At 36.6% G+C, this 12,224-nt stretch overlaps 1 protein-coding gene across 3 annotated transcripts in view; it reads right to left on the minus strand.

Moving 5' to 3' along the window:
* BTBD8 (BTB domain containing 8) overlaps positions 1 to 12,224 on the minus strand; it is a 107,499-nt gene that overhangs the window by 44,474 nt on the left and 50,801 nt on the right. For all 3 annotated transcript variants that reach the window (XM_060302846.2, XM_030868656.2, XM_060302836.1), the window contains exons 6-9: positions 7,241 to 7,321; positions 5,796 to 5,892; positions 1,308 to 1,396; positions 768 to 870 (exon numbers count right to left, since the gene is read on the minus strand). In XM_060302846.2, coding sequence (XP_060158829.1) covers positions 768 to 870; positions 1,308 to 1,396; positions 5,796 to 5,892; positions 7,241 to 7,321 — 370 coding nt within the window. The remainder of the gene's footprint in view (positions 1 to 767; positions 871 to 1,307; positions 1,397 to 5,795; positions 5,893 to 7,240; positions 7,322 to 12,224) is intronic.

Genomic DNA, 12,224 nt, shown 5'->3' on the forward strand with positions numbered 1-12,224 from the left:
GATTTAGAGCATATACAGCCTCCCGGAGGACACTGCCCCAATCCCACAAGTCACTGCCACGTGGCTGTACTGTAACCAAGTCTTCAAAAGGCCCTTCCTCCATTCTATCAAGCCAGCTGCTTCAGGATGATAGGGAGCACAGTAGGACAGGTGAAATCAGTAAGCATGGGCCCACTGCCATACTTCATTTGCTATAAAGTGAGTTCTTTAGTCAGAAGTGATGCTGTGTAGGATACTATGGTGGTGAAAAAGGCAGTAAGTCCACGGACAGTGGTTTTACTAGAAACACTGGAAGTAAGGAAGGCAAATCCATATCCAAAGCAAATGTTTATTACACTGCGAACAAAGCACTGCCTTTTCCATGATGAAGTGGTGCAATGTAATTAACCTGCCAGCAGGTAGATGGCTGGTCCTCTTGGAGAATGGTGCCACTGTTTCAGTGTTGCACCTAAATCCACCGTAATGAGTGGAGGTCCCTGCTACTGAGCCAATGCATAACCGACCCTGGCACCATGCCCCTTTTGTTCATGAGCCAACGTATACTTTCTAGTGATTGTGGTTCTCTGACTGAATTCTAATGCATTTGGTACAGAGGAACAGAGTCTTAAAGACAGATTCTCTGAATTGGTTCTGGGTTATCTGGAATCGGTCCTTTCATCTTGCTTTTATAATACAATTCTACATTTGTATTTAAAACACCGAAAGTACCTATATAAAATTTAATAAACTTTTTGATGACAAACACAAAGTATTCAGGTTATACTTACTAAAGACTGAATCAACATATTAAGACAACTTTTCTGAATCTCAGGAGGTACATTTGCAAAGCTTCTCTCAGACCAAAACCTTGCAAAATGCTTTACAATCCACCTGTTAAAAGTCAAAGAATCTCAAGTTAAAGTAATGAAAATATTTTTCATTATAATATTCAGTAACATTTTGGTTTTCAATAATATAAGTTTTATATATATTATGTTTTCACTAACCCTAACAGTTAATTTTGTGAGTGCTATAATGGACTTAACTAAGTTCCCTTTTCTGTAGACATTTATTTCAAGTCCACTCTGGGTTACGTGCATGGATTTTAACATAAGTAACCGTGGTTCAGGTAAAATAACGTTGATTCCAAGCATCTTGAGTAATATCTACATCAATACTTCTCCTCAATTGTTGTAACTAGTTAAGCATTAAGCTATTTACATTATGCCCAAGAAAATAGGCCAAGTCTAAAATTTCCCAGAAAATTAGGAGAATGGAAGAACAGAATCCCTAAATTAATAATATCAGCACTACTTCAGATCACTTACTTCATGCAGTCAGCAAAAAGACTTTCCACTCCAACTGAATGAGCAATAATCAGGCATTCTAATATAGATGCCAACCTTCTGGGAACAGGCTAAAATTGATAGAAAACACTACATTTATTCTTTTTCAACTTACAGAGGCTAAAAGTAATTGGTTCATAAAAATGATCTGATTTACATACCTAAACTGCAGAATAGATATATGTAACTCAAAAGTCTGTTATTCTTTTAAAATCAAGTATCACTGATAAACTTTAGTTTTTATAGGATAGCATTTGAGTTCTTTTAGCTGCCAGAATGCACACAGTTTATATTCTAATTTCTTTTAGCATAAATATTTTCTAGAGTACAAGTGGTATAATAATTTCTAGCACATCACATTGCAACACAACCGTATGGTCTAATCTGCTTCCTAAAGTATAAATATAACTTTAAGTACATGTGCAATGGGAGGTCCTACATTGACCTCAAACAAAATGACAGAATTTAATTAGATCGTGATTATATAAACACATTTTTTAAAAGCACACATACAGAAGTAATGAACTAAAACAAATAAATAAAACGTAGATACAAGTAGTGAAGAACTCACTGCTCTTGGTGTTAAGCCTCAATATGTGTTACGTATTACCTGTGCCATGTATTTTCAGTTTTTTAGACTATGTTCCTAAGCACAACTATTGCCCTATTAGGGTGAATAGAGTTCAGCTTCTCTTTGTACACATTCATTAGTTGTGATTTGCGTTTATACACTTAATAAAGACCAGCAATCAACCAATATGTATATATAGTCTCTAAATATGTATCTGAAGATACCTTGCACTCAGAGAACAGCAAAAGCTTCTTCAGAAATGCCTCCAGCATAGTCCTTCAAATAAGGTCAGTGATTTCCAATTTTTTTTTTTTTTTTTTTTTGCGGTACGCGGGCCTCTCACTCCTGTTGCGGAGCACAAGCTCCGGACGCGCAGGCTCAGCGGCCATGGCTCATGGGCCCAGCCACTCCGCGGCATGTGGGATCTTCCCGGACCGGGGCACGAACCCGTGTCCCCTGCATCGGCAGGCGGACTCTCAACCACTGCGCCACCAGGGAAGCCCTCCAATTTTTTTTAATAGATTTTTTTTCCATTTCATTATTTATTTATTTATTTTCGGCTGCATTGGGTCTTCGTTGCTGTGCGCGGGCTTTCTCTAGTTGTGGCAAGCGGGGGCTACTCTTCATTGCGGTGCGTGGGCTTCTCATTACGGTGGCTTCTCTTGTTGTGGAGCACGGGCTCTAGGTGTGCAGGCTCAGTAGTTGTGGCTCGCAGGCTCTAGAGCACAGGCTCAGTAGTTGTGGTGCACAGGCTTAGTTGCTCCACGGCACGTGGGATCTTCCTGGACCAGGGATCGAACCCATGTCCCCTGCACTGGCAGGCGAATTCTTAACCACTGCACCACCATGGAAGTCCCCCAAATTTTAAAATTACAAATTGCTATTAATTTGATTTCCTAATACCCTTCTCCTAAAGGTGTTACATACTACTTAGGAAATTAACTGTAAATACCTGTTTTTGCACATCAACAATTTAGTTATTCCCTTTGAGATAACTGAAGGTACTCTAAATTGTCCTAAAATCAGAAACGGCTATCACTATATAAATTATACAATAATTCTACTAAGTTAAATAATTTGGTTTTCTGACCCACTTCAGATAAGATAAAAGTAGTATGAGGGAAGAGACTACTGGTATAGACATAATTGACAACCTAAAAGCATCCAGAAGCATAAAAAATTATAAAAGTAAGCACAAGAGTTAAGAAGTCTAGCAATCTAATTTTATTTAGGAATAACCAGCCCTCCACAACACAAAATCCACTACTTGATGTATAACTTAAGAATAATTTCCATACAAAATAATTTGCTGCTTAAAGGCAAAGGCTAGCAAACCAGCTTGTGGGCCAAAACTAGCCCACCGTTTTTGTGAATAAAGTTTTATTGGAACACTGCCATGCTGTTCCATTTACATATTGTCCATAGCTGTTTTTGGTTTATAACAGCAAAGCTGAGTAGTTGTGATGGAGACTGTGTGGCCCACAAAGCCTAGAACATTAACTATCTAGCCTTTTATAGAAAAAGTTTACTGACCCTTGGCTTAAAGGGATAACTAGCTTTCTAAGAATTTTATTTATATGGAAATGCTGATTTCCTAAGTGTTTTTGTAATAGGATGACTTGATCTTTAGTCATCTTCAAAACCTGCTTGTAAAATCTGGGATGACATATATTTAAATTATAACCTAAGATATATTTTTAAATCAGTGGCAAAAAACATAATGTAAAACCCACTATAATCCTATAAATGAAGTTCTAAAATTTACTTTTAAAAAAGGCAAGATTGTAAAGTTAATGAAATGACTGAAGCTAGCTTGCCAAGAGTTCTGGGGCCCATTAACCATCATATTATATCCCATCATATATTACTGTGGCATGTGCTATTATAGATTTACTATATTTAAGTCACTGCTAAGAAACTGCATAATTGAGATCTAGAAGTTAAAAATTATACATTCAAAAATATATTTATCAAAATATATATTGTTAAAATATGTAAAGCAAACAATTTAAAGATCAGGTCAATAAAAACAAAAACTGCTCTCAAATATCTGTTAGCACAGTAGTACAGACTTCATTAAAATAAAGTAAAATAATTTTCAACAAAATGCCATATTGATAATTTAAAAGCATTTCATCTTCTGTTGTTTAAATGGCAACAAATATGCCTTTTGTATTTTTAAAATTAAGTGAATTATTGAAAGTAAAATATAAGAAGCTGCATGTAACCTGTGTATACTCATGAACATACTAAAAAGTAGAGGCAATGGTCCAAAGACAATACATAAAAGAGATTATTTTTTAAATGTTTCATGCAATTGGTTTATTGAGGAGTCTCAATTTAAAGCAGATACTAACAAAACTTTCTTTCCCCAATTAGCGCTATCAACCACGCTGTGTCAAATTCCCTCTTTTCCCATACTTTAATGATCATAGGCAAATTCCAGTACCTTCTGGTTACTTTTGGTATTGAAATTCGGTATAGTACTATTTAAACACCTATCTCATACTTGATTTAAATCTTTCACTCTCCATCACTGACTACACTTTTAGTTGGGGAGATCTGGAATGGAGAGTAGAACATGGTCTCTTACTCCTCCATTTTGTGGGTCTGACTCCTGTGGAAGAGGGTTATGGATGGCTATGGCCACCTTATGTAACTAACCAGTGACGAACATGGTAATAGGAAGATGTCCTTGACTACTCTAATCCAGATGTTGGTGGCCTTTGCTAATGTGGTGGCTTGTTAAGAGACAGACTGAACTTCACCCTAACCTCTCAGTGGTAAAGGTTCTTCTAGGGTTCATGATGCTTGATGCCTCCTTACGTGGGACCCTGTCATTTGACCCTGTATCAGTCTCTTCTAATCTTCAATGAACCACTAAGGTCCCTTTCCTTCCCTGCATACCATGTATAATTGGGGTGTGGAATGGACTCTCCATTATTTTTTTCTATCTATGACAATAACTATTGCCTCTAGTCACCAGGCTAGTACTGGCTTCTCCAGCAAGTCTCCTCCTCCCTTAAGAAATCTCCATATTCAAGTATATTCTCACTGGTTCCTGAGACATATTCCAGGCTCTTCCAAGAAATCTCTCAGTACTTTCTTTTCTTCTTTGATGGAAGTTCCAGAGTGGGTTGGTTATACAGATACGATAGATGTCCATCTCGGGGCTGAGAAGACATTATCTCCTCACTGCAGATACCCCTATCTTTAATCTTTATTTGGAACAGGCTCTTAACTTTCTCTTGGCTGGGAAGATGGGGAAAGATGAAAGAGAAGGAAAAGTCTTTCACCAGGATTCTTCACTTTCTGCAATGCTGAGGACACCAAGACTGTGCTCCTTCTTCTAGCTCCCTTACTTATAGAGGCTGGAATGAATGGTTGATTAAAGGTAGCTAAGGAGTTTAACTGTTTCTCAGTGAACCTTGAAGGGTTGGTAGGAGTGGTAGACCCAGTTCATGACTCTGTTTTAGCACATGGGGGGATTCCTCAGCTACAACTTATAGACAGATAGGAAAAGTCCATTCCAACACAAAAATCTAAATTTAAATGTGATTAAAATTACATAATTACAATGCATATTGTTGGCTCAAGTAGCCAATAAGAGGGGACTATTGATGTAAAAAATTCTTTTAAGGGCTTCCCTGGTGGCGCAGTGGTTGAGAGTCCTCCTGCCGATGCAGGGGACACGGGTTCGTGACCCAGTCCGGGAAGATCCCACATGCCCCGGAGTGGCTGTGCCCATGAGCCATGGCCGCTGAGCCTGTGCGTCCGGACCCTGTGTTCCACAACGGGAGAGGCCGCAACAGTGAGAGGCCCGCGTACAGCAAAAGCTAGTAGGTAATAATGGGTGACTTTAAGCACTACGTAAAAGATTTCTAAGACTGAATAATTACCTTTTGAAAGAAATTACAGTAATCTCTTCTTAAAATATAGATTGCTACTTCTTTTAATCCTTCTAGTCCATACATATCAGCCATATTGAGTATGTGCCTAAGATAAGAATAGATGCACTGTTAATTCTTCAATTTAAAAACCAAGGCATAATACACAATAATTTTTTGATAATATATAGTTTAGAAAAAAGAATAATCTTAATTATTTTAATTCTAACTTTATACCCTACATAATAGATACTCTTTATAGATTATAAAAAGGACATAGGTCAAAAGTTGAAAGCCCTGTAACTTGATTTGATTTGTGGGGAATAACACGAAGTAAATTTGGAGATGTTTCAATCAAACTCCCCTCATATTCTCAGTCATATGCAACAAAGCCCAGGAAACTGCTTCAAAGGCTGTAAAAGTTACAACTCTTCACAACAAATACGAATAATAAAAATTTAGGGGGAGGGCAACTAATTGATGCTTATCATATTGAAAATGCCTACAAATGACCATAAGATTGGAGATGGCATCCAATGATTCAGAGGGTTTCTGTTGCTTCTTTCAACTGGCAAGTATTTCTGAGTACCCACACATACTTTAGGTACTTAGGAAACCTACAAGCCTTGATACCATGATAAAATTTCTTATAGGTTTCCAGGGGCAAAACTTCAGTACTTAATCCCTTTGACTCATGATACCTTCTCCCCCAAATCACATTTATTCAGTTTATAACTAAAGGAACTAATGAATATTTAAAAGTAAACGAGCAGCCTTCATTTGTCTGATGTTAGAATAGCAATAAAAGGAGAGAACATTCAGAAGATTAGAAGAGCAAGATAGATTTCACTCTCCAGTAGGATTTCAGCAGCTTAGACGGCATTTCACCATAGAGTACTAAAGAATCATACTACTTTTTCTTTTTTTTTTGGCCACATCACCCGGCATGCAGGATCTTAGCTCCCTGACCAGGGATCGGACCCGCTCCCCCTGCAGTGGAAGCGTGGAACCTTAACCACTGGACTGCCAGGGAATTCCTGTTAATCATTAGGATGCCTAAATTCTCAGATTAATTTTAGGGTTTTTTTCCTTTTCTTTTGACATCCTAAAATTAAAAAATAAAGTAGTAAAAAAATTATTCCAAATTTGATAAAAGTTCAATTAATTTTATAAAAACCTGTCGTCTGTTTTCCAAAACAAATCTTAAGTTTTTCTAACATAATTTAAGTGTAATAGACTTTTCTTAATCTTATTACTGTGAGTTGCTAGATCATCTTTTCTTCTAAATAAGGTGACTTACTATTTTTAGATATTCCCAAAATACACACAAGATAGGCAAAATAGACAATAAAATTGAAGCTTCTACTCCATTGACACTTTTAAACAAAGCTCAACAAAGCAGAAGCCACAAAATATTAATACTTTTATATTTAAAATCATTAAAAAATCATACATACCCAACATTAGCTTTGTCTGGAAAGTCCAAAGTTCCTCCATATATAAAATGTATCAAAACATTCATTTCTACATGGCTTATCCTGAAAAATAAAAGAAAACTATACTCAAATCCAGAAATAATTAAGATTTAACTGATAGCAATGATACATTTTATTTTCCCATAAACTTTTAGCCAAGATAAAGTTCTAATCTCATTTTCATCTGAAGAATATATTCTTTGAATAACATCCATGAGGTATGCCATTAATTTAAAAATGAAGCATAACTGCAGCTATGGGTTTTTATATGCTATAAAATGTTATTAGTATATTATAAAATACCTGATTATTTTTGGGGCATCTTCCATGATAGAAAAAGTTAGAAAGGGCTTTAGAGGTCATAGTTCAACCTCTGGCTCATTAAGAAATCCTTCTCAGCATCTTTGACAAATGGCCTCTGGTCTTGCTTAAAGCCTGGGATGGACAACTCTACTCACTAGAAAGAGTCTTGTTATGCTGTATAGATTTCTTAATTTGTAATACCTATCCAGTGGCTCTAGCTCTGCCAACATCCTCATTTTACAGATTTAAAAGTAAAGACATGACTTAAGAAGTAGTCTGAAGTGATAATCTTTATGTCCCACTGACTACTAGATCTCAAACTCTAAATTCATGACTTCCTCTCCCAACACCCCAAATTCGGTCTTCTTTCTGTTTTTCTTATTTCGTTCACAGCACTGTTACAGGACTTCTTGCATCTTGTCCCACCCTCTATTCCTCTGTATCAAGGGAGGTTAATTATCTGGTTGGTAGACAGCAACCACTGGCTGTTGATCAAGTGGAACTTGAGATGAGAGGTAATTTGATTCCTTTTCTCCTTTCTTCTCTGCTGAACCAGTGGTAAGAGGTGACGGGGAAGAAGTGCATCCGCTGTCCAGATTCAGACTTTCTCTCAGGTGGGCTGTCTTAGAGTAGACATAGCTAGCAAATCAACTTTGGCTCTTGCGTTAAAGCACATTTTACTGCTTTAACAGTTTTTATCAAAAATCAACGAAATGTTTTCTAACTTCATCTGCTGAGTCTTTTGTCTCATTTTGAGCAGGAAGAAAGTATACTATTTATTGGGGCCCCCTCAAAATTCCAACAGATAGCAAAGATGGAAAGCAGATGCCCCTCTTCCCCATCACCTCTTTTCACGGGTTCAGCACAGAAGAAAGGAGAAAAGAAATCAAATTACCTCTCATCTAGAGTTCGTCCTGACCAATGCCCAATGGTTGTTGGATAATTCACTCGCCTTGGTACCGAGGAATAGAAGGTGGGACAAGATGCAAGAAGTCCTGCAACAGTGCTATGAACCAAACAGGAATAACAAAAAGAAGACTGAACAATAACCTAAATGCCTAAGTCAGAGCTGGAGGTTCATCTCAATTCTCTCCCTCATTATATTCTGTCATTTTATACCTTCAAAATTTTCTTGAATTCAGCCTCTGCTGTCTAATTTCCCCTTTCATTGCCCTGGTTTAGCCTCTCAGTTTCTCTCCTCTGTACTATGATAATGTATCCTCTCGTGTGGGCTTCTTGCCTGAAATTATCTCCTTGCATCCCATTTCCCACCTTGTTATTAGAGTGACTTTGCTAAAATGTAAATCTGATATAGCCCCTGACTTTAAAAACCCTTCAACAATTCTCCAGAGCACCTAGGAAACAAGCCGACATTCTTTAGCTTGGTGTACAATGTTCTTTATCATCTGATTTCTAGTTCTCTCTCTCTAGCAGCTGTTCCAAGATAAGTAAACTGCTATTTCTTATACCTGAACTACTTATAATTCTTTATACATCCATGCCTTAGCAGATACTGTTCACTCTGCTTAAAATTCTCTCCCTCTCTACTTATTTCATCTTTTAGACACAAGACATGGGGCTCTTTACCTCTGATTGTTTCCTTAATGCTCACAAGGGGGAAAAAAAAAGAAATCACTGAATGTTAAACATAAATAATAACTAACATCAGTTGAGCATTTATTATGATTCAGTCATGAGCTAATAAGCATTTTGAATGCCATTAGCTCATTTAATCATCATAACAACTCAATGGTAGATATTGTTATTAGTCTCATCTTACAGATGAAACAACTGAAATTAAGTAACTTGCCCATGGGGGCAGGTGCTGGAAAAAAAAAAAAGTAAATTGCCCAAGGTCAAATGACTAGTGATGTACTGGATCTTAAATCCAGGCAGATAGCACTGGAATTTTGGAATTTTCAAATTTAAATCCAGACTCCAAAGCCTGGGGTCTTAAGCAGTATAACACACACACACACACACACACACACACACACACACCACACTTCCCTTATCACATTTATTAAACTGACTTGTAATATCTTTGTTTATGTATTTGTTTCTCCTTCTAAACTGAGTTCTGTGAGGGCAGGATTTGTGTCTTATTTACCCTTGCATCTCTAGTAGCAGCAGAATGTCAGCATTGATTCAATATCCCCAGGTTGAGAAGAATTTCCTTTCCCCACATAATACTGGAGCTCCGCAGTGGAAGCAGGGTGGGCACAGTGCTGATAAGACCTTCACAGTTTGTTAAGCATGGTATCTAATGTCTGCTAAAGGAACAAAAGGAGGAAGGCGAGAAGAAAAGAAATGGAGTCCTCAGGGTAGGACTCAGAAAGGTGTCTGCTTTGATTTTATGGCCTTAAATAATATATGCTCAATAAATGTTTAATGAATATTTAATGAATGGCTTATTAGGGTAGTTATAAGCATCTCCCAAACCTTCAGAAGGAATACTGAGTTGAAAACATAAATATTTTTCAATTTACTTAATAAATATTTACTGGTTTCTGCTGATTCAAAATTCCACATCTTTAATACTTAGAAAAAAAGTCAAATCTCTAAATATTCTCATTTATATACGTTGATACAACAAGATTTGATCTCAGAATGATTATGCCATATCATCTATAGTTTGTAGCCTAAAACAGTAGCATAATTATTAGATTCCATGCACTTTTCCTCAAAATTTCGAGAGCCATTCTTATCAGTATTAATGAGGACTGACCATTTCTGTTGAAAGAATAGTTTCTTCTAAGACTTGACATATTTAAGCAAAGGATAATAATGACTAAGTAAAAATAAAAGGAGTTTTATTAAAATAAATAGCAAAAGCTAGACATTTGAGCTTATGTATCAATATATATGATAGCTATAAAAACAGCAAGAAACTGTTTTCCTGCTGTCTTGACAGATGTTTTACTAAACTGCATTCTCATTATTGTAAGTCATCTGTATTTTTACTAAAAGTGTTTATAAAGACATGATCAACTGACCTGGAAAAAAAAAAACCCAACAAATTACTGCAATAGCCCACAGTTTAAATGGAAAGATTTAAAGCACTATTCCCATTTAAATGTAATCAGAATAAAATCCTGTAGGAGATGAAAATATAACATATACCCAGAATTAGAAAAAAGAAAAGCCTATGAGAGGACAGAGCTCTAGGATCAGATACAACATGTGCCCAGTTTAAACCTCTGTGCTTTATATGTGCTTCCTAAAGTTTCAGGCTCCTATATATGTGGGCTAAGGTAATGTAGGGTCTCATTCACTCATTCATTTGTTCATATACAGTCAATATTTATTGAATGATAGGCCCTATTTTAGACCTTGAGGATACAACAAGCTTGCGTTCTAGAGAGAGGACATGGCCAATAAATATGTCAACAAATATACAAAGAAGATAATTTTAATAGTGAAAAGTGAAGACAATACAACAGAATAACATAGAAGAGAATAACTAGAGAGTTAGGCTGTAGCTACTTTAGGTGGGGTAGTTTGGGAAAAGCCTATGGGCCAGATCATACAGGTTCTTATAGATTATGGTAAAGATTTGGGTTTAATTCTGATTGTGATGAGAAGGCATTGAAGAATTTTAGTCAGAAAAGAAATATTATCTGACATATTTGAAAAGATCATCCTGAAGGTTCACAGCAAGCCCAGGAATCTCCCAAGGGAGACAAGAAAATCCAAATTTATGCTCTAAAGTCTCAAGCCACCAGTGAAAGACCTCTTTTTATATAAGATGGAAACATGTGGGGTTTCTTTACAGAACTATTGGCTGCGGTTCAATTTCCAGTATAGGATGTGGAAAATTTCCCCCTTCCTCCACCAGGAGAACTTCCTTCCAACTATATCCTTCCCCCTCCAACTCTGGGACATGGATAATAGGATAATAGGATAATTATTATCAAGGATAATAGGACCCTACTATTCCTACTATAATTTATTGAAGGCTGTCCATCTTAAAAATATCATGTGCATTACATCGTTGAACTACCAACTCATTAAAAACATTCGGTTCTTTTCTGTAAGGATTTCAGACAGGATTTCAATTCTAATCTACTGCAGAAAACATCCTACAGATATGCAACAGTGGCACAGTTCCAAAAGCGGTTGCTGACCAAGCACAGCAGGCATTGCTGTCCTGGTACTGTAAATGGCCCTCACTTGAAGGCTTTTCTCTCTAGAAAATGAGAACAATATAATTTAGGGAAAGAAGAAAAAGACAAATATTAATGAGCACTACATACTATGTACCAAGCACTATGCCAGGTTTTTTTCTTTCAACAACCTCAGGAAACTTAAGGAAGGTAAGCAATGTCCCTAAAGTCATGTAACACTTTAGGACTGGAAGTAGGACTTCCTATAAGGAAGGACCAAAGTCCATGATCTTTCTACTATACCACACAATCCATGGAAACATCTACCCAGGATTACCATATAAGTTAATGTGAAAAGAGATTTTATTTTGTAGATTACTTTGTTATAATATAAAAATTCCTAAAAGATGTGATTTTTTTTTTTTAAAAAGTAAAATCCCTAAATCCCCTTTAGCCTTCCTACAGCTTTATACACCATGATGCTAATAACATTTTAGGTGGTAATTTGAGACAGTCAATTTGATATATGATACAGGAGGGGAAAGCAAAACAGATTG

The sequence above is a fragment of the Globicephala melas genome, chromosome 1 (genome assembly GCF_963455315.2).
Source record: "Globicephala melas chromosome 1, mGloMel1.2, whole genome shotgun sequence".
In the NCBI taxonomy this organism is placed as follows: domain Eukaryota; kingdom Metazoa; phylum Chordata; class Mammalia; order Artiodactyla; family Delphinidae; genus Globicephala; species Globicephala melas.